This window comes from Alligator sinensis, unplaced genomic scaffold (assembly GCF_000455745.1).
Source record: "Alligator sinensis unplaced genomic scaffold, ASM45574v1 scaffold86_1, whole genome shotgun sequence".
NCBI lineage: Eukaryota > Metazoa > Chordata > Crocodylia > Alligatoridae > Alligator > Alligator sinensis.
Window position 1 is genome coordinate 546,456 of NW_005841971.1, and position 22,844 is coordinate 569,299.

The window sequence follows — 22,844 nt, forward strand, 5'->3', positions numbered from 1 at the left end:
GCAAAGCTTCACCGGGAAGGAGACTCTTCCCCTGAGCCTCCCCTATAGCTTAGTGCTCAGGGAACTCTCCTAGGAGCTGTGGGTTTAAAGCCCCTCAGGGTAAGAAAAGCTTTAGAGCCAAGTCTCACTTTTCCTGAATAGGTGCTTTAACTATGAGGCTCTATAAAGGTAGGTAGCACCACTGCAGGCCATGTTTTAAACAGAAAAAAAGAACAAACCAGTTCCACACCCAAAAAAAAAAAAACCCCCACAAGTCCAGGACAGGGTTTAAGGCCAGGAATCAATCTGTTACCTAGATGCCTTGCTTATGTCTACATGAAGGTACCTAAGTCCAGGAAAGAGGTTAGGTTTTAGATGTATGCATCCTTAGGTTTTAGATGTATGCATCCGATCAGCATTTCCTATTAACTTGCTTAGAGGGGTCTTGCAGAAAAAATATCTGTATAGATAGAAACGCAGCAGCGGAATAAGGCACCCTAACAGAACCCTATGGGCCACCTTGTTTTCCAAAATGATCTTGCTTCAATTCACATTAAATTCACTTTTCACCATATTAATCCAAGAAAAATGATGGTATTATTACTTAGACTTCAACAGTATTGTAACCATAAGACAATGAATGTGTTAATTAATCACAGCTATACATAGTGTCATGTGAATATAACGCATGTAACAGCAGGAGGAACCAGGGGACAGTCAGCAGAGCTGCGCTGACTGTTAATGTGGACTGCAACTCCCAGAAATGCCCAGGGACTGGGGGAGCAAGGGCAAAAGGGGGAAGAAGCTGGAGTGGGAGTAAGAGGAAGCGATAGCAGCATGTGTGTGGAACCTGGTCAGTCCTAGACAGAGGAGTGCACAGTGGAGCTGGAGATCTCACTGCCTTGGCCAGCCACAACTGTGGACTGAAGGAACTGAACTCAGACTTGGGAGCAGCTGCAGGCTGCTGTTTGAGCAGTCTAGGGGCTGAAGGCTTGTTTGGGGACACCTCCAGAGGTGGGAAGGGGAGCGGGGAATTAAGGTGCTGAGTGTATGTTACCACAGCATTGATTTGTTTTACCTTTTATCTGTTCCCTCCCTTTGGCCTGCTGGTTTGTGAACCTAATCCCTATGATTTTCTGCATAGAAGTGGGAACTCCCCCTTGCTTCTTGTGCCAGTTTCTGGGGCTGCAGGGTTGGCACAGTATTTATATGCAAAATTGTGCTTACTTACATTGTATGAATGAACAATACAATTAAGTGAGCAGTTATAACAGCACAGGACATGAGGCATCAACATATAATTTAGTACTTACCTATAGCATTCTTTTGTTCTATACAAGTTAAGTGCACACACAGAGTAAACTGACTGCCATTTAGTCACAGTATATGACACTTAGGGTATAAATAGCAGAACTGTGGTTAGTGTTACTCAATTTTTCTACTAGAGGAAACACTTTGAGTTTCATTTTAGCAGGGAGAGGAGCTAAAGAAAAGTCATTTCACAAAACACTTCTCAAAACATCAACTTGTAACCTACTGTGCATTTCCTCTTATGATTAAAATCAACATGGCTGAGTCAGAGTAATAGATTAATTTTAGAAACATTTCATGAAACTGCCAGCAGCAAGGGAGAAGGTCACAGCCAAGGTTACTGTGCCATTTCTACAGAACTGGACCCTTAAATAAACCTTGAGAGTCATTTGCACCATTTTGACGTATATCTGTCAAAATGGTGTGGGTGTGTGTGTATGCACACTGGCGATGCGTAGGGGGTGCATGCAGGTGTGCGTGCACCCCCTGAGATTGGAGGTGCACCACCTGATCGCTGCTGGCCACCACTGACGCTGCGAGTGGCATCTGTGGGTGGTTGTTGACTGCCTTCCCCCCCCCCCCCCCCCCACTGCCATGGCCATCTGTGGGCCATGCCCTCGCTGCTAGGCGATCACTGTGCCCCTCCAGCCTCTGGGGGCACGCATCATTCGTGTGTGTGTGTGTGTGTGTGTGTGTGTGTGTGTGTAGTTGTTGTTCAACACGGAAAAACCAAACACCTAGGAAAGAAACATAGAGGGTGAGAAAGAAAAGGCATCCACAACACAGTAGAGATATGTACATCAGCTGGTTTGTAAAAAGTACACACGGTTCAGGTAATAAACAGTATCTGTACTTTCATGTCTTCTTATTCTAGCAATCTCACTGAAGCAGTAACAGTGCTCATACTTTAAAATTAGAAGACCAGCTCTGTGCCTTGAGACTAGAAGGCCAAAATTAGAAAGCCAAAGCCTTGAGGTTGCAGCTGTGCTTTCAGGTGCACAGCTTGCCTTACATTGTGATGGATGTTTGAAAAGTGGACAACACTAGGAAGGGGACATTGGCAAGGCAGCCAAGGAAGTGTGCTGAGTCAGCATCTCTTCCTTATATAGACCTTGTTTGTAGTCCTATGCTGAGAGATGCTCAAACCTCTACCACTGGACAAATCAGAGAGAAAGAGAGAAAATAAGAAGACTATCTGTCTCTTTGCCAGTTTGAATCCCCTCTTGCATACAGGGATCATGTATAGCAAGTGTTAGGTACCATCTTTTCTTTATGAATACCCATGATACCTGAAGTATCCATGTTTAAAGTCACCTTATCTATAAAGGGTTCAAAGCAGTAAACTGCTAAACTTTCCCAGCACCAGGTGAAGTCAGCAATAGATACAGGATGCTAATCTGAATAATATATCCTTTTTTTTTGTTTAATTTGCCTTAAACTTAAAATGCGACATGTTTAAACTCAGACATTCTGGCTTGTTTGGGTTGGGGTTTTTTGCAAGTGAAGGATAGAAACTCCTTTTTAGAGATAATTGGCACTTCTCACATAAATCACATGACTCCAACTCCAAAGCTGGGGACATTTAGAAAAGATACCAAAGGATGTAAGGTGTGCAACAAAAATCATAGGAGCAATAATACAATATGTGCAAAAATAGTTTGTGAATGATCCGTACATCAAGAATTATTCAGTGAATATTACATTTAGTGAATGATTTCAAATGAATGACTCTAAAAAAAAAAGCTACTTATGGGCAATTAATAATGGAGGAAAATGGGTATATTTTAATAAGTTATTCACTGCAAATTTAGCCATTTAGTTCTACAAATTTTCTACTTTGCCCCAAACTAAAATACAGCTACCCATCAAAGAAATTTGATTAAATATATTCTATGGCAACCAAACACACAGAATTTGATAATGGAATTAGGTAAAAGTTCCTGTTTTAATGATCTAAAATGATGACAAATTTTTACATCTTCAAAACCATACTTTTTTTGATAAATGTTTATGGACCACATATATTTGAAGGAAAGTAATCAAAAGACATGGATAAAACAGTTCCATTGGTATTGTTCTGTTTTACTAAGTCTTTTCTGGGTTTGGTCTTAAGATTGTCTACAGTGATCCACTCCATAATTACTAGTTCAAGGCCAGAATTTAGGAAGAATCTAGATGATGAAACATTAAGGATATAATTTTGGAATGAGAGAAATGGAACGTGAGAGAAATAGAAAGTCTCTGTGTGTACAACAGCCCCAAGATGGAGCTGCATTTATACTAATTGTTCCCTGGAATATTACAGTCTTCATTGTAATAAACCTGCTTGAAGTAGCTATATATCACAAGAAATAAAAAGCATATAATGCTACTGTTCTGATTAAAGATAAACAAAGACCTAATGAACAATATTTCTTTCCTGTATCATATTCTCACTAAAGGGAAAAATATATATATAACACGCTGCATGCAGTTCTGCAGTTCTCACTAGAGTCAAAGGAAAAACCTTGATAGGATTTGCACAAGGCCTTTAAATAGAGCAACAGTGTATCAGCATTTAATATAAGAAACTGAAATTAGTTTCTCTCTGTGGATGAGGCCCTTGGGTCTTAAAATACAGCATTACGTAACTAGTTAAGAATGCTATTACTGGCTTTATTCTTTTTCATCACCACACTAAAAACAATTACCAGTAGTTTATCAATAAAAGTGCAGACAGGTAGAAAAGATTGCTTTTTTGGTATTATTTAAATAAGCTATTTTAATTTTGTGAAAGACAGGCCAATATATTCCCTCCTGTGTGTGATTTTTAAGGGTAAAAGCTGGGAGGGTGGGTTTGTTTTGGTTTTTGGCGGGTATTGTTGGTTGGTTTTTGAGGGAAGAAAGGGTTACTTTAATTTGTAGCACATACTGTGACTCAGTATAACAAAACCTAACAAGTAATGATACAGGCCCACAAAGATGATACAACCACCATTGGTTTGTCATTTCCCACAGATATTTTTTTTCTAATAATATTAGATTAGAACATAGGCAACTAGTGCCTCCCGAGTCTGGGCCGGGGCACCAGATTACAGACAGGGTGGAGGTGGTCCCCAGCGGCTGATTACCAAGCCCAGAATCACCCGCGGCGAAACCAGAAGCTCACTTCTGCTGGCACTTCTGGTTTCGTTGCTGGCACTTCCAGGAGGTGCATAGCCAATCTCAGGGGGTGCACATGCACCCGCATGCATTGTCTATACATCGCCAATATTATTCAATTTAGACTGAAGTTTATTAGCAACCTGAAAGCATGGGCTTAGTGCTTTGAACAAGGGACTGGGAATTAGGACTCTGGGGTTCTGTTCTTGGCTCTGCCATTAACTTGTGTGACCTTGACAGAGTCACCCTAGCTCCTCATCACTCCCATTTTACCACCTTCGAAGTGAGTACACTGACACCTGCAGTACTTCACTGAGGCCATTGAGAGACTTAGCAAACTGGAATTTGCAAAATGCTTTGAGATGGCAGATGAAAGGCACCAAAGCTTGCAAGCATGATGGCTTAAACTGATGTTCTTGAAATCTACAGTCATTAGATTAATGGTGATATAACACACAGCTAAAAACAAAAGTTTGCAATCCATGTTTGAGAATATTTGTCTTTGGTGATTTGCTCAAGACTGTAAAAATGAACCAACAGTAATGCTGAGAACAGAATGATAGAACCCACATCTCTCTCTCTCATACTTTCACTGCTTGATCACTTTGCCTTCCAGAAATGCAGCATTATTATTATTAAACTGACAAGTAAAGTGTCAAGAGAAACCATAGGAAGACAAGGTTCCTTGGGTGAATTTGATATCTTTTATTAGACCAACCCAAATAGTTGAAGAATATTTATTAAGCAAGCTTTCGGGTTCAAAAACCCTTCGTCAGGCTAAGGAAGTTTCAGCAGTTGGTATGTGCTCCACCATATTCATTTACAAATGCATCCTGAAGATAAAATAATACAACTATCTTCAAAGTGGGTTTTTTGGGGTTTTGTAACATCATCACAAGTGAACGAGCCTATTTAGCATCTGTTAATGCCAACATTATTTCATTACCACAAAGCTTGGCATCTTCACAAATGAGCTATGAGATCCTGTGAGCACAGCAGCCTGTGAATCTAATACTGGCAGAAATTTATATCCAGAATACGACAATATTATGCCAAGCATGTCCCATTGTTGTTAGCCTCTCAATCTTTTCTCTTTTTTTTCCAGAAACAATTCTGTAGTTAAAGCCAAGAGCAAATGCCAATAAGTCTTCTCACAGTATCCTATCCTACTTTAGCCATCAGTACCATTCATCATTTAGCTAGTTGCTTTACTACCCAGCTGAAAGCTAGTTCCACTTAAGTACATTAAGCAATTGGTCTTTTGGTGAAGTAATGAATTTATGGTACTGATAACTTTGTTCTTGCGGGACTACTTATCAAATCATACTTATGTTGTATCATGCATCTCTTCTTGCAGTAGAAGTAAAAGGACTTTATGGCATAAATTGCACATATTACAAAACTGATACAAACTGATTTTGAATTATTTTAACTCCTCCTATGACAAATATTCCTGTCTACCTTTTACACTGTTCAGATTTTTAAAAAGGACTTTCCTCAGGAAATCTGAAATCTGGGCTGAAATCTTTTTGTGGGGGCAAAAAAATAAAATAAAATAAAATAAAATAGTCCATGTAAAACATTCAGCTTGGAAAAAATGTTTTGTTGAAAATGTAATTTCCACTGAAGAACATTTTCAACAGAAAATTTCAAACAGTCCATTAATAATAATGAATGAAGTATAAAATCTGTAAAGTTGATTTTGCCAACTCTACAAGGCTTAAAAGCCGAAATTCCAAGATGATATCAAGGCTCAGAACTCTAGGGTATCTTGAAGTACAATGGTGATAACTCTTTTACATAAGATAGCAAGTAAATAAAGAAATTAATAGCATTTCTACAGCCTTTAACTTACTTATGCTTACTACAGTCAGTATGTAAATACTGAGGGTGATCAACTAACTCAGAGAAATTATGTTGTTATCCAAGGCAAACAACTGGTTTGAAGAGACTGAACTGTACTTTTCTTTCAAAAGCCTCAATTTCACAAATCAGGATTACTTGGTGTCTAGTTTTAGTAACTAGAGTTGTATGCAAGGTGAGGTAATGCCCAAGTGCATGTAATTGCCTTTATTCCATCTCCTCAATTGGTTTTCCAGCCTTAGCACCACCTCTTTTTGACCATATTAGTCCATAACCCTGTAATAGGATTTCCACAATGCAATGTTTGATCACGTGAACCATCCGCAAGAGACACAGGAGCTTTGCTTCTATACATACATATCATATATATGGAAAATTTATGCACACACATAATGCAATTCTTGATTTGAGAATCACATGGAGGTGGACGGATGGATGTGAAAACAGAGAGAGAGAGATTTATACACGCACACACACACAATACAACTTTTGATCAAATAATGTAACATTTGATCATGTGAACCATCTGCAAGAGCCAGAGACAGGAACTTTCCTTCTATACATACATGCATATATACATGTATATATATATATATATGTGTGCATGTGTGTGTGTGTGTGTATATATATATATATATGTGTGTGTGTGTGTATATATATGTGTGTGTGTGTGTATATGTATGTATGCATGTATTATGTATCTATATGTATATATGTGTGTATGTATGTATAGAAGCAAAGCTCCTGCGTCTCTTGCAGATGGTTTGCATGATTAAATGTTGCATGGTTTGATCAAAAGTTGCACTATGTGTGTGTGTGTGTGTGTGTGTGTGTAAATCTGTCTCTCAAGTTTTCCCATCCATCCTCCCAGCTCCATATAATTCTCAGATCACTGCAATTTTGCTGTAGGCATGCCAAAGCAAACATTGCATTTGAATTGTAATTTTCATGTTCATTATTCTTGGCTACAAGTGTTAGGTCATGCCTTTGATCTGACTGTGCTGAGTTTGTACAATGGATTTTCAAACTAGCAGGATGAATACATCCTCAAAATAAATCCCTCCTACACATCTCCCCTTGCTATGAAAAAAAATAGCGGCCTACTCCAGACCCTCTTTAGCACACAATCTCCCACTTTGTTATATGTGTAACAGGCAAAAAAGCAGCCCTGATAACTGTAAACCAAGCCTAAAAGATGTCTTTGTTTGCCCAGTTATCTCAGCCAATATTGTAATAACACCGATTTTTTTTTCCTGTTTGGTTGCCACCTTTCATTTTGGAGTCATCAGTTTGTCACTGGATGCTACAAGCTTTGGGGTTATCAATGCTCTGCAAAAGTATAACAGTGAAATAATCTGCTTGAATGTGAGAAGAATGGGATTAAGGAAGCAAATGCTAGATAAATCTCCTCAGAATCCAAAACTGTTCAAGTTCTTTAGTGTTTTCCTCATCACTTTGATGAGAAAGTATCAAAGCTTGAAAGGGTACTTCTACATTGTCATTACTATCCATTCATTTGATAGTCAATGAAGTAAGAAGAGCATTATACCAGAGGTTATTTTCTCCTATTTGCTGCCTTTCTTATTGTATCAGGACAAGATATACAATACATCTATGCTAGAAGTGTTCCATTAGCATGCACAAATAGTAATGGGTAAAGATTTGCAAGATAGTAATTATTAGGAATTCTAATTATTTAGGAAATACCGGCTTCTTTGACTGCAGATTTTATCTCAGATATCCAGCTATCACTCTTTTATCTCCTCCCAACTCTGCACAACTGATCAGAAGCATTCAAACACCACTCTGGATCTTGACAAGCATTACACGCTGCCCACACAAATTTTTATCCCTATGCAATACCTCCCCCACACCATTTGCTTCAGTACTTCTGCAGACTTGAGTTTGTCCTGATGCCACAAATAACCATAGGAATTCCACTGTAGATCAAATCAATACCATTTCCAGTGGTGGCCAATACCAGATGCTTTAAAATGGGGGTGACCAACCAATGGAACAGTGCCACAAGTGGGACAGGCAGCCTCTGTATATGGCATGTGGAGATCAGGAAGCATAGTGACAGATAGGAAAGGAAGTAGAAAGCAGACTAGCAAATGAGGCAAGAAGCACAGGGCTAGAAGCAGAAAGCAGAGCAACAGATTGGGCAGGGGAAAATGATCAAGGTGGCACTTGGGGAGGATGTGGGCCTAATTTGGGGCATGTTTGCCAAAAAAGTTGCCCCCCCTACTTTAACAGAAGGTGGGTAATATCCCATAATAGAGGTTTATACTATAATATGGTATTGAAGACAATTCTTCCTACCTCCAAGCTCCTAGTGATCAGTTTCTATCCAGTCAACATTCAAAAGCAATCACCTCATCTTCCTTTAAATCCCTTTTCAAATCCCACAGCTATAATGTATATATGAACCTGCAACCCAGTAACACTGAAGGAGTTTTCTGGCTTCCCTTCATGTTACTGGATTATAAGAACGGTATGTATACCCGATTTTATTAAAGCTATTAGCTATGTATATTTTTCTAATCAAAACCACCCCCCTTGTCTGTTCTATAATAAAAGTAAATTCTTCAGATAGTTTTATTATAAAGTATCACCATGTTTCTCATATATAATATGCAAAAATCACATAGCAAGGAATCAAATGCATCTGGATAATAAGGAACAAAAATGTTTATTGTGGCTTTTTAAACATCAAATAAAAGTTAAACTTTTGACAGCTGTGAAAATAATTTTGTGGCTAACCCTTAAAAAATCTGATCCTTAGCTCAAAATGTCTCTCTTAAACTGGCCAAAAAAAAGAAAATCCCTTTAAAAGGCTTCCCCATTTTGTTAAATTTTGTTGAAATCTAAAAGTAAACTTGTGATCAATTCTACATTTGCTTAAAAAGAAGTCAAATATTCATTGCAATTTTACAAATTTTCCCAATTTTTGAAAAGTTGATATTTCAAAATTTGGAAAGTTTGCACAAGTTCTACTTCTTAATCAAACAGGAATCAAAACTTCTGCAAGTGAATGCAATGCTGGCCTCTCTGGACACCAAGGGATCAGACAGAAGTTACATTTGTCACATGATCAGCCCCTTGAAAGTGCTGTACTGCTGTGCCCCAGCAGAATTGCATGGCTGCAGAATGCTTTAAAAGTGCACAATCACGTGACAAATTAACCCTCATTCATGAGGGTTCAAATGAAAGCTCTCTGAAGCTGACCACCTTCATTAACTACTGTCTGATAAGGACTGAGCTGATACAGATCAGCCCCACCCTCAGTGCTGTCTGCACAATGGGAGGGAGGAGAAGGGAGGGGAGGGAGGTCGGGCTGGGGTTTGTCCTGCCCATTCTGGACAGGGGGTGGGTGGATTAGAGCGCCTGCCTCAGAGAGGCTCCAATCCACCTGCCCCACTTCAGTGCAGGCTGGGTAAACCCCAGCCCAAGCTCCCTTCCTTCCCTTCTCCCCACTCCCATCATGCAGACAGTGCTAGAGTTGGGAGGTGGGGATGGCAGTACAGGAGAGAAGCTGGAGACATGCAGCTCCTCTCCTGGATCCACTCTAAAGTAGAGCTCAATCCACCACTCTCCTGACCCAAAAGCAAATGTCTGTTGGGTCAGGAGGGTCTGTCTACTTCATGGCACTTTCTGTGAAGTGCCAGGAGTTAGACCAGAGAACTGCACACCTGTCAGCACCTCAAGTGCTTCAAACTGCTATCATCACCGCCTTTCACTCTTCATGTGGCTAGAAGGAGTACCATGTATGGAGTTTGCTTCCTATCCCTCATGTCTCTTTTACTCAGATGAAATACAAATGAACTTAGTTAACAACGTAGAGATCCTGGTTGGGTAAAAGAATCTGTCATAAATTTGGTCTGAAACTTCATAAAGCTGCACATTTAAAATCCCACATCTCTATCTACTCTGGCCATCCTTCTGTAGATGTTTACTGGCTGGTTTAAATTTAAATAGGACAACAACACAGAGAAAGAGAGAAGCCGAAGATAAGGATTTGGGGTTGAGGGAACGCTGCCCCTCAAAGAAGACGTGAATGTTTTAGACAGCCAGTACCTAGGTGCCCATCTGTTATCATATATTGTATGTCAAATGTGCTCTAACAATCTTAGGCACAAAAGGACATGACAGACTCAAGTGGGTGAAATGAATAAGGAATGACATTTGGAATGTTAATATGTTAGCTGTTGAGATTAATCAGCAGCTTCGCAACCCCTGCTGCTTTATCCAGTAATTATTAGCATTCCAAATGAGAGTGTTCCCCCCTCTCCCCAAGACCAATTATTTGCATGTGTCTCTCTTACCACAGTTAGGATTGGTGCTCTTGCTAACCATGCAAGAAAAGAACAAAACACCACACTTAAAGACACGGCTTCCAGTCTGGCAAATACCTCTTCCCCCCAAAGTTTAAGATTGTTTCCTAAAGTAAGCCCAATATACATTCCAAAGCAGGAAATTTATTGGGAACGTTCAAACCCACCTTTCCTGGGACAAAATTCCTATGTGAGCTTCAAGCCAATTGGATCTGTACATACGACTTAAATGGTAGTTTGCCTCTAGAAAGGGACTGGAGAGCTTTTTTTCTTTGCATCACACTTTATTTGAAAGATTTTGTTTTGTAAGTTCAAGTCCATGTGCCCAGGACCACAACACGATGAACCAGGGTGGAGCAGCCCCAGCTGATAGGGGACCCAGGCAGTCAGCCTGGCAGCCCAGAGCTGCGCCACCCCAGCTCAACGTGCTGTGGAAGGGCTGACAGGGGCATGAGGGTGCTCCAGTGCAGGGCTATCCAGCAGGCAGCCCCTGCACTGAAGCACCCTCGTGGCCTAGCCAGCCCTGTCAGCATCTACACATGCACTGCAACACACTAAATAACACCACCATAGGATAGTACTTGTGTTACTAGTACTAACCTACACCAGCATTTATTAGTTTACTGCAGCCTAATAGGGCCATATGCATAGACACTATAACTTTCCTGAAGAGCTAATTAGGCACCTCCACAGTAAATATCTCATGTAGATGCACCCAGTAAAGCCAAAATTAAAACTTTACACAATGGGAAGTATTTTTGATGGTACTATGCAGCCTGGAAAAGAGGAACAGAATCTTTCTCAAACCTAAGTGCTCTAAAGAGGTAACAAATGACTATTGCAGTCATTTTCTGGGAAGATTGAATAGCTTTGAAGCTTTATAATGTTTCATAATAGACTTCTATTAACCCCAAATTGGGCAATTCGTCATAAAATTCATTCTATTAACCCCAAATTGGGCGCACACACTGTCCATCAAAAAGTAACAGGCTAAACATCTGAACACATTCATTTCCTTTGCCTAAATTCCTACCTTCTTTCCCTTTCTGCTCTTCCTCTTTTATTTCAGGCATTCGCTATATAGCATTAGTTAACAAGATGCACAACTCATTCAGCTCCTGCAGCCAACTATTTCTTTCTTAAATAGAAGTTATAATGAAAAAAGGACTTTGCAGGCACCAGGGTGAAACTGAACTAGTGTGGGTTTACCTGTAATTTTCAACTTGTTGTCAACAACTTCCAGCTTTTAATGTATTAATATTAATATTACATTATAATTTTGATAATTCTCTTTCACTAATCCACAAGTATTCTTCTTTTATTAGGGCTTTTAACATGGATTTTAAAGGAGAACAGTAGTGCCACAGCTCACTTTGGCTTTGAACCCCAACTCTGGGCCTTAGAAAGGTGTAAGATGACTTGTCATGGAGAAAAAATCTGTTCAGAGTGCCTAAGGATGGCATTTTCACCAGAAAGGTAGATATATGAGATCTACAATCTTTATATATATCTATTTCCAACTTAATTTTGAATATTGTTAATTTATACCGAGCATTATCTATGCTATTTTGAATCCTAGTAAATTTTTGCTTTTACTGTTATCTTTTCACAATTAAACAGCATGTAAAAACATATTTCCATGTATTGAATTCAAATGAGTTGCCTTTCAATTTTACTGGTTGTCTCCTGATGTTCCATCATGAGAAAGTAAGGTGTGCTCCTATATGCCCTTCCTTTATATTTGTTGTTTCCTATGACTTTAATATGGCTCCTCTTATTTGTCACGTTGCTAAATAAAACTGTGGACGTCTTTTCAGTCTTTCCACAAACACAAGCTTCTCCATGTCTACTTTGATCCCCAGTCTGTGAACCCCCTCTATTTCTAAGATGTCATTTTTCAATGTATACAATAGCTAGGTACCTACCAAATTCATGGTGGAAATGGGCTGTGCAGCAGCTCCTTTAAGCTTACAGATTCCCCTGCACTCCCCCCACCCCACCACCACCAACTGGCAGAGGGTCCCCACTGTTCGCTCCTGATCAGTAGAGAGGTGAAAACCACAGTTTTAAATATGGCACTATTTTTGCTTCCTGGCCAGTCAGCAACAAGCAGCAAGTCTACTGGGGACCCTCAGTCAATCAGCAATGGGGCCAGGGAGGAGGGGTGCACAAAGAGCTTGTGCACTTGCAAGATTAAAGGAGCTGCCACACTGCCCACTTCTGTTGTGAATTCTGTAGGTCCCTAACAATAGCATTATATTTCCAACATTGTTATATCCCTATTTGCATTTGGCTAGTGGTGTCCACTGGGGAGCCTTTTATTTGCAACTCACATGTTCATGGACTTCTCTACTGTCATTTCAGAAAGGCCTTTTTCCCCATACCCCCTTCAGCATCAGAACTGAGTAAGACTTTACTGGCAAGGCTCTACAGCAATATATCCTTCATAATGACACCTGCCAAACTGGACAGCTATCATTAACTGGGTTTGCCAGCTAGCAGTTGAAAAATCCTTTGCAAAAAACCCTAATCTGTAGACTTCTGCCAGTGAAAAATGAATATTCATCTCTGGATTGCTTTGATTCTTTCTGGCACCTAAAACATGCCTATTGTTGTCACTACACGTTCAAGATTAAATGAGGAGAATACACCTGGTCACATTGCTTGGCAACAGACTGTAAGGCACTGGCTAATACATACACTGTCATTCACTGGAGGGAATTATATTGGCTCAGTTACTTGTTATAGGTATGGGAGCTGGAAAACAAGAAGGCAGGGTAGATAAGCACCCTCATAGGCTAACCAAATAAAATATATATAAAGAACACAAGCGTTCATGAACCCAAGTTCACAACTATATTTCACAAAACGTTGAGGTTTCAAAAGTTACTTTTGCTCCAATGAGGGATAACTACAATTCTTTTGCTATTTTGGTTAAGATAAACAGACCACCCCAGAAGAGTTTTTAGTTGGCTCCACAGTGCAGAGTGAGGACTTGAACAAGGATCTCTCACAACTAGATGACTGTCCAATTAACTCTGGTCTCTTTCTCAATTCATTGCTCTCAAAAACTCCATCCTAAACCTGAGAAAAACTCCCTGAAAAGTTTTCATTTAAACTAATAGGTTTTTGCAAACAAGTTTTAGTCTTGGCAAGTGGATATTTGCTGCCAAAAAAAAAACTCATTACAAAATTCACAAACAAGTCAAGTTACATGCCTCAAGCTCCAAACACAGCGGAGGAAGAAGTTCTTTATCTCAAGTGTTAGGAGAATTTTGAAACAGGGGACCATGTACTGTCACCGTTGCCTCTAAATTGCTTTGAATGATCACAAGATGTAGCACAACGACAACTGTGAGGTTCCAGGTAGCAATAGCTTTGCTACAATAGCAAAGCGATATTTGTAAGATGGCAGAAGTAGGGGTGAGTCCCAAATTTAAGTATACTGTGTAAAGGTGTAAGTGGCCAGGACTGCACCAAGAGGGCCCCCAACCCCCTCCCCTATACTTTCTTTGCAGGGTTCTGGCTCTGGAGGCTCCAGCAGTGGGCAGCATGCAGGACTCCCAACTGGCATTCGCTGATGCTGAAAGATGTCACTTCATTTTTTTGCCTCATCAAGTAAAAAAGAACTCTTGTTTTTGGCAACAAAAAATAGAGTGATGATCCCTGCCCACCAGCAGCTGCTACCCACTGCCACTCAAGAGAATGACATTCCCCACAAAGCCCTTTAGTAACCTCCTGTGCTACTGCTACTTACTACCGCAACTAGAGGCAGAAGTGCAGGAATGGGAGAATAAGGCACCACCCGCTCTTTTCTGGCTCCCTCTTAGGTAGGTCCTAGGGCTTGTGCTGCACTCATCCTTATAACACTGACACTTCAACCACTAGTATCCCCCGCAAAGTTGTGCTGTTAGGTTAATGTACTCCCCACTGAAATTTATTTATTTATTTTGAGAAGACGTTAATACATTTCTTTAATAGGTCAGCTCCTTCATTTTCAGCATATAAGGCAGACATGGTAGAGTGCTTCTCAAATGCAGCCAAGTGTTACAATATCTGCTTAGTTCCATAACAGCACAAGAATAGCCAGAGGCCCTATCTAAATTAAAGCAGAGATCAATTGTGGTAAAACACTGGCCCAGGTCTGAAGTTTCTTATCAGTTGTCACTCTGGTAAAATTCAGAGTAAGGACCTTTATGACTGAGTTTAACAGAAAAGTTCCAAACCTAGATCTGAACTCTTGACCATAGGACTAAACATCCCTAGCTGAACTCCATCAGTTTTGAATTTTATACAAAAATAACACATTACTCATCACATTATATCGTATATGGTACAATGCTGTCCTCCCTCCTCCCCCTTTATTATTCCTAAGTGACAAATAAGCATGACTGTTTATTAATAGCTTTTAGTATGTGCATATATAATATGGCTTCAGAAATTCAACAATTAGTACACTTTTGCTTTTTCTTTGTGCAATATTTTCTAGGATCGTTTGAAAAAAAAAACCCTTGAGTAGTGTGACAGATATGAATGTGTTTTATAAAAAGGTGGGTTATTAAAATTCAATATATTTATCTGTGTTCATGCATTAAGGTCTATTTGCATGGGAAAACTGGGGATTCAGACAGATGACCTAAGACTCTTTAAGATTGGCTATATCAAAGATGCTTAATCTACAGCCTGTGGGCCAGATCCAACCCTCAGCCTGTTGCTAGCCGGCCTGCAGGCCTCCCCACAGGTCTGGAAATTTGGTGACAGAGGCAGTGGCAATGCTCCCCTGATGCCCAATATCTGGACTTAAGGAGGAGCCCTGAGCCCTTTACACTGGATCAGGAGTCTAATTACAGCATGCAGGCCAGGTAGGGGTGGTACCAGGCCCCAGAACCGACTTCCAGCACACAGGGGGCAGCACTGGGCCACAGGGCCCAGTCCTAGCAAGGGAAGCCAGGAAGGGGCAGTACTGGGCACATGATAGCCAGGAGGGGCCTGATTCAGCCTGCTGACTGGCCCCATACCACTCATCTGGCGCACAGGGCCAAAAGCTTGAGCACTACTGGACTAAGTAGTCGAAAACAATTAACATTTAAGACTAGGTGAGTAGCTGAAAATGTTTAAATAAGCTAACACCAAAATAAAACCCAATAGGTAGTCTGTAATTGACTAAAATATTGAAACACAAAGGCACATTCTAGAATAACTATTCTGTATTAAAGTCTGTATTAAATACCTTAATCTGCAATAACCTTCATTCATAGACGTGAAGTGCTATATAAAGAAATAGAATTCACAGTAAGGTTCTCAGTCAAAATATGATCTATGGCTCCAGATTCCTAGTCCCGTGCTCTACTTGCATGCATGTGCTTGCATGCACGCACATATACCCAGAATTAGATACTTAATGAATATTTCCAAAGCAAAATATTGCATACATAATACCAAATAAGATAGCAAAGACAATATCCCTATTAGCATTAATCAGATCATTATAAGAGATGACTATTACAGTCTCAAGTACAGGATTAACAATGCTAACACATTTTCAAAATATCTTGCCTTTTTAATCTTCTTGGTTTCTCAGTGCATCTTTTCTATTGTAATCCATCTCATTTTAATGTCAATTTTTAGGGCAGGAAGAGTCTGTGTTTCTCTTCTTTAACAATGAGTATGTTAGGACTTGCATATTAATTTCAATCTGACTTGTTTATATCTAATCTCCAAAGAATTTCATCCTTCGCAACTTAATGTACTTTTAATAAATTGTTTTTGTGAGTGGTTATTACCCAGGCAGCAGTAGTCAGCAACATAAAAAGGAAATGAAGGACTCATTGAGGGTTCTGATTAAAAAGGGTAAATGGGTCTGGAAAGGATTATAGATACCTGGCCAAAAGGAATCTGGAGGCCTAGTTCCATTAATTTTAAGATGGAATTGAACAGCAGAGGCCTTAGGTTTCTTTGACAATCCCAGCTAGAAGGCTCTGGCAAAATCCTACTGCCACAGAATTTGGTGGGAGTTTCAACAGGGCCAAGACTTCACTTGAAAACTTTCCCCCTCTGTCTATAAGTCACAAAAGTAGCAAAAAACAAGGTGACAGTTTTGTCTTACTGCCTCTATCTTGAACCCCTACAATCCATACACAGGCATGCACACATGCACACACACGTGTGGACACACACACACACACTCCAGACAGCAAACAATTCATCAGATCTTGAGTTGACTTAATTTTGAAGATTATTTCCAAGAACAGACTCTTTTCATGCAGAAAATCTATCATCAAGGATTGAACATTTTCCATGGTATCTTCCCTGCCCGGTAGAAAACTATTTGGATCTTGAATACTTGTTTCCAGGGTAGATGTATGACTTTGTAGTTTTATTAGTTATCTTATACATTAAACATATAACTTGTAATTCTTGTATGTTAACTCAGCAAACTGGGTTTTGGATACGGAATGTGCATTTGTAAAAAGAGTTTGGTTAAAGTCCCATTCTGTTTCAATGAAAGCTGGATTCTAACTCTTATGGCATTTTTAGAAATTCCAATAAAAAATGTAAGGACATTTATAGAAGTCTACAAAATCATCAAGGGTGTCAAGAAAGTGAAGAGGAAACTGTGATTCACTATATCTCAGGATACTAAAACTAGGGGGCACCCACTGAAATTACCAGGAGACAGGCTTAAGACAAATGAGAGAAAATACTGGCATGCAGGGCCATGCAATGCTTCGGGTGCTGATTAATTCAGCAGCCGGTGAGTGCAGCCTTTTTTTTAAAGAACTAGGAGCTGGGGCCAGGCAGGGCATCCATTGACAGGGCTGGGAGAGAGGGTAGGGGATGGGGCCGATTCGGAGATTCGGCCGATTCGGCTGCGGCCAAATCTCCGAATCAAATTTGGCCAAATGGATTTGGGACAGTGATTTAAATCACCGAATCAAATCACTGTCCCCCAAGTTGGCCGAATCCAAATCCAAAGCAAATACTAGCCACTTTGCACAGGCCTACTTGCATGTACTTACTTTATGAAATTCACTGCAACAGAAGGCTATGCAAGCAGATAGTATAACCAGGTTCAAAAAGGGAAGGGGTTAGACAAATTCATGGACTGTCCTCCATTAATAGCTATTAAATAGAACAATCTCCTGACATCCCTAAGCCAATGATGGTCGAATCCAAGGATAATAAGATAGAATGGATCATACTAGACATGCCCTTGTTCTCTCTCTAAAGTATCTCCTACTGTCAATGCCAGAGACAGGACACTGGTGTAGATATTGGTGCAACCCATTCTGGAATGTCTTATTTTCTTATGATTTCAAGCTTTATAAACATAGTATAATTTGTTCATAAACAAACTGCATTCACACGAATGAAGTAAAGCATTCTTTTCGTAACCTGGCATGTATTTCCGCTCTAAACTTCTTTGAATTAAGGTAATCTTACTCTAGCTATGGTAAACTAAAAGTGAACATCCAGATGGGTTAAAGATTTATAAATTGATGATATTGCTTTAAGAGTGGATGCAGGTATGAGGAGTTCAAGTAAAAATGAGTTTTTAAGGAGGTATGAGGGGGAGAATAATGATTGTGAGATGTAATGATTTAAAATAAAAAACTAACTCTTGGAAACAGTCATTGAAAAATTGTATCCTTCTCTAAACTTAGCAAATTCTAACTCTTACATTTGCATTATGATAGCACCACTCCCTGAATTAATATTCAAATTGTTGAACATTAGAACACTTTATCCTGAAAGCTCAGTCACTATTGTTAGAAAACACAAAGCTAACATCTAAGAGAAGTATACTTTTATATATGATACATTAAAAAAAATAGAGGAAATATACATCTTTACATTTATGTGCAAGGTCAAATTTAAATATATATATTTTCCCAGCAAAAGTCTGCTTTTTCTGACAAGGTAAAAAAATTCTCCACTTCTGCATGATCAATCTTCTTTTCATGTCCTGTCACCACATTCAGAAATGAGTCTAAAAATGGGCATATACTTGCCATAAGTGCTATTATTTTGGATGTCCATTTAAAGGGTTTGTGGTGGGGGAGGTATGGGGACTGCAACTATACAGTCCAGTTCAAAGCAAGTAATTATTTCATTTTGCAGGTTTAAATTGAAAAGCCACTTGACCTTCTGAAGATTTTAACCAGCTCCTGCTGGTTTATGTGCTAATCCACTGAATTTGATAGGTTGTTGAGTTGTTGGGTTTTTTTAACCTTTGTCTTACTGCTATGTAACAGTAAGTAGTAATGATGTATAATGAGATGTGCCAATATTGACTATTGCTCTATTAAAAACCATGAAAAACTGTTTCTGGTCTTCAATGGGGGAAGGACCAGGTTTACAGAGTATGACAGTTCCTTGCCAGACTCAAAAATAAATAATAAAAATTTTGCTGGAGCCATTCAACAGTATAAAAAAAGCTTCGGGCCTCAAAAAGCTTGGAAGGTGTTGATCAGTCCCAGGCAGTAAACAGATGCTGAATGATTTTCTCAGGAATAGCAACACTAAGTGTTCATTCAAACTAACTCACCAGACTGCGATTACTTATCTCTCTGTACTTCAAAAAAGTACGTCACTGCTGTTTTTACCAAATGACAGAATGAGGTGCTGCAATCACACGCAACAGAAACTTGTTCACTGAATAAAATATTGCTGCATAGAATATACTCTTTGCCCATTTTTCCCACACACCGCCATCAGGTATAATTTTAATCAAGTAGGGTTTTGAGTATTCATAGGAATGAAACCACATTTCAAAGCAGGCTGTGTATACTCAAAATTGCCTGCAAGGGATAGAGTGCTGTGGTTTGGCAACGGGTAGTATGAGACAAGAGAGAGCTGCTTCATTTGGAGAACTAAAGGCAGAATGTCTTTAAGGCATCTTCACTTCCATGTCATTAACTCTACTAATTATTGTAAGGATGTGCAATGAAAATGTATCTAATTAGGTGAACTCTCAGTGGTTTTGCACAATGTGTATGCTCTCTATCTTGATATATAAAGAATCACATGCATAATCCTCCACGTACCAAAGTAAATGTTCAGAATTGAATAGCTGCTACATGACAAATGCTTCTTTCAGTTCTGGATAATTAACCATTTATATAGTGTTAACCTTGTTTGTGTTTTAAACGGCAAGCTAAGTTAGCTGATTTGGCAGTCTTTAATAGGGGAGCACTCCCAGCTTTATATAGATGCTGATTTAACTCTTTCATGGTTCTTTTTCCTTTAATTAGTAAAAATTAAATTCTGGTTAAAATGGGTTTGATTCGACCTTTGAGGAGATCATCCTACTTTTTCCATAGAACAGGATTGGGCAGTGCAGTTAGTTAACCTGTTACCGTCCCACCAGCACCTTCCCACTTGATATGGGAAAACTGTCACCTGAAGTCCTGGAAATGGAATCAAGAATGCTCATTAACAGTATCTGAAGACTGACAAAAGGTGCTTTCAAGACACACACACACAACAGCGTTTTAAAATCCTAGCATATACAAGACAAGTTACATTTTAAACACATTAGCTGGTCAAGGTGATTCCAAGGCTGCTCATTACTCATTTTTCTTACATAGATATGGCCTGCTACTTTCATGTTAACTGGGGTACATCTGTAAAGTGAATATTTGTCCACTGGGAAATGAACTTAAACCAGCGGCCTTATTTCACATGTACCACTAAACACTTAACTAGCATTGCATCCTGGCTTACATATGAACTACTGATACAAACATAACCGTGATGGTGAAGTATGATGCTATCAAATCCTTCTTTTCTTGGACACATACATAGAAGCACTACATTTTCATTCATTATTAATCTTCCAATATTCATTGTTACAGAAATATCAAAAATCTATGTAAAGTAACCCTTGTTTTTATGTTCACCCACATGATCTAAAGCAACAGGTTTGATGGCTTAGTCTGAAATTCTCCTAAAACTCATTTGTTTTGCCGTCACAGCTTGACTTCAGCTTGAAAGTACTGCATTAATAATGATGTTCATTTTACTGATTTGTCATATGACATGCTGTGTTCATTTCAACTGGAAGTGAGTTCCCAGTCCTGTTTAAACAGAATGTCATTGACATTCAGTAGGGAAGTACTGCCAGAGTTGGTCCTGGAGAAATACTCAGACTTTCACAAAGACTGATGAACTAAATGGCTGCAGGGCACTAATAAGTGTAGTGAACAGCTTGTAGTTATTGAAATCTCCTTTATCCACAGCATTTGTTAATCATTATATTTACTGTGGAATAATCTAGACTGCTCCAGTTAAACTGATTTCATGTCATGTCTTTCGGCTCTGCTCCTGGAACAACTCCCACAGCCACTGAGAGATTTTCCTTTGTGTCCAAAATCAAAACACTGGATTTAACTCTATTTCTTTGAAAATTCTAGCCCTTTTCATTTTAAGTGTGACCATTTTAGTAGAGGTGCAACAGGTAGTGTTTGTACCCTGGGCAGTAGCAGTGACCACCAAACTTTTGCCCCAAGTCAGCACCTGGGCCTGGGATCCCACACACCACCCAGCTTGTTTCACTACTGAATTTCAGTTCTGATGAAAAAGGCATTCAAATCTTCATTTCCCTTTTTCTGTTTTATATACTTCTGCTTTCATTATTTATCCACCCTCTGACCGTACTCTACAAGGCAAGGACCTTGCAGAGGGTGGGCAGAATCATGATGAAACTCATGACATCTGAAGCCCAGATAGTAATAAGCGCAAAAGCATCATTCCACCTCTTCATGGCCCAATTCAAGACAGTGTTTAAGCCTGTCCTATTGACTTCAGTGGGATTTAAAGAGGCTTACATTCTTTTTTAAATGAAAGTCTATATAATCTTCCTGTAAACAAGTAGTTCTGTGCCAAGAGGACCACACTAAAGTACCCTCACAGCTCGATTAATGCTAGATAAGATTGCTGTCTTTAAAATGAATTTCATAAGGATAAAAGCATCACCATGCTGTATGTTGACTACACTTTTCCAAACCTGTTTAATGTTTGTATTATTATCTGAAGTAAATGAAGAGTTCAGAGATTTAGCTAAAACATACCCTAAATATGTCCAAGACTCTTTAAGGATAGAAAAGAGATTGATTTTTGTTGTTGTTGTTGTTATTGTTATTTGTTGAGGGGAGGGCTGATAGGGGGGAGGAGGAGGAGAAGGGATCATTCATTAGATTTCCTGATTTCAGTCAAGTTGGAAATGTGGCAGGATCAGTTTCTGTGCTATTTGGTACATCTGATCTCCATAAAATCCATAAAGAGCAGAAAAGGAGGGAAAGAAGCAACAGAGTTTCAGAAGTTCAGGAAAAATGTTGAGGTCAGTTATTTTATCCAGAAAGTCTTACTGATTGTTAGTCATGATGTGATGGTGTGGCATCGTTGAAGGAACATGTCTTTTAGTACCAAAGTGGGGAGGAACAACCTAACCAAGTATCTCTAAAGGAAACCATAGCACCAAGTGTAGGCTTGTTGGTAGGAAGGAGGACAACTCTTGGGATTTTAGAGCTCTGAAGAATTTGAAGGTCCAGGGCAATGTTTAGGCCCCCAAAATTAACTTGAAACAGATATTTTTGGATTTCACCACTAGTTTAGATTGAAAGCTTTCGCCAAGTGTTTCTATATAACATCTTAGAAAGAATATGCTACTCTAATTAGATGTCTTCAACTGACAGCTGAAAAAACAAGCAGCTGAATGCCACAGAAGAAAGTTTTAAGTTATTGAAACTAAGTAATTTTTAAAATTATAAAAATTAGGGCATTACATTCAGCACAAACCACACCATGAATAAAACAAGGCTGCATCAGACAAAGTCAGTGTTTACTTTCTTTACTCTCTATTTTACATGACAGTGCTCAGCACTTCTATCATTTCATTCACCAAAAACACTCCCGTACTCTGCATGTGTATAGCAATCTGGCATCCAACTGACTGTTAAAATGCTTTCCTGTAGTGCCCTTATCCTCTGACCACTGCACTGTGCTAAATGAGGGGCTGTACTAGGGGGGTACTTAGGAAGGCCCTAGGGGGTATGCGCAGGTGGGCAGGAAAAGAACGCCACCACCCACAACGCCATGCCACTGCCTGCCAGGAGCAGGGCCAGGGCAGGGCCAGGGCAGTGGCACCCCTCTGTGGGCTGCACAGGCGCTGCCTGGCTGTCCAGCTGCAGGGGGAAAGCTCGCACATGGCAGCTG

The 22,844-nt window shown here is 39.6% G+C and overlaps 1 protein-coding gene across 14 annotated transcripts in view; it reads right to left on the reverse strand.

Moving 5' to 3' along the window:
- PDE1C (phosphodiesterase 1C) overlaps positions 1-22,844 on the reverse strand; it is a 306,544-nt gene that overhangs the window by 233,245 nt on the left and 50,455 nt on the right. For 3 of the 14 annotated variants that reach the window (XM_025200596.1, XM_025200595.1, XM_025200598.1), the window contains one exon: positions 15,859-15,896. The exons of the other annotated variants lie outside the window; for them this stretch is intronic. In XM_025200596.1, coding sequence (XP_025056381.1) covers positions 15,859-15,884 — 26 coding nt within the window. In that variant the 5' untranslated portion in view covers positions 15,885-15,896. The remainder of the gene's footprint in view (positions 1-15,858; positions 15,897-22,844) is intronic. 14 annotated transcript variants of the gene reach the window in all.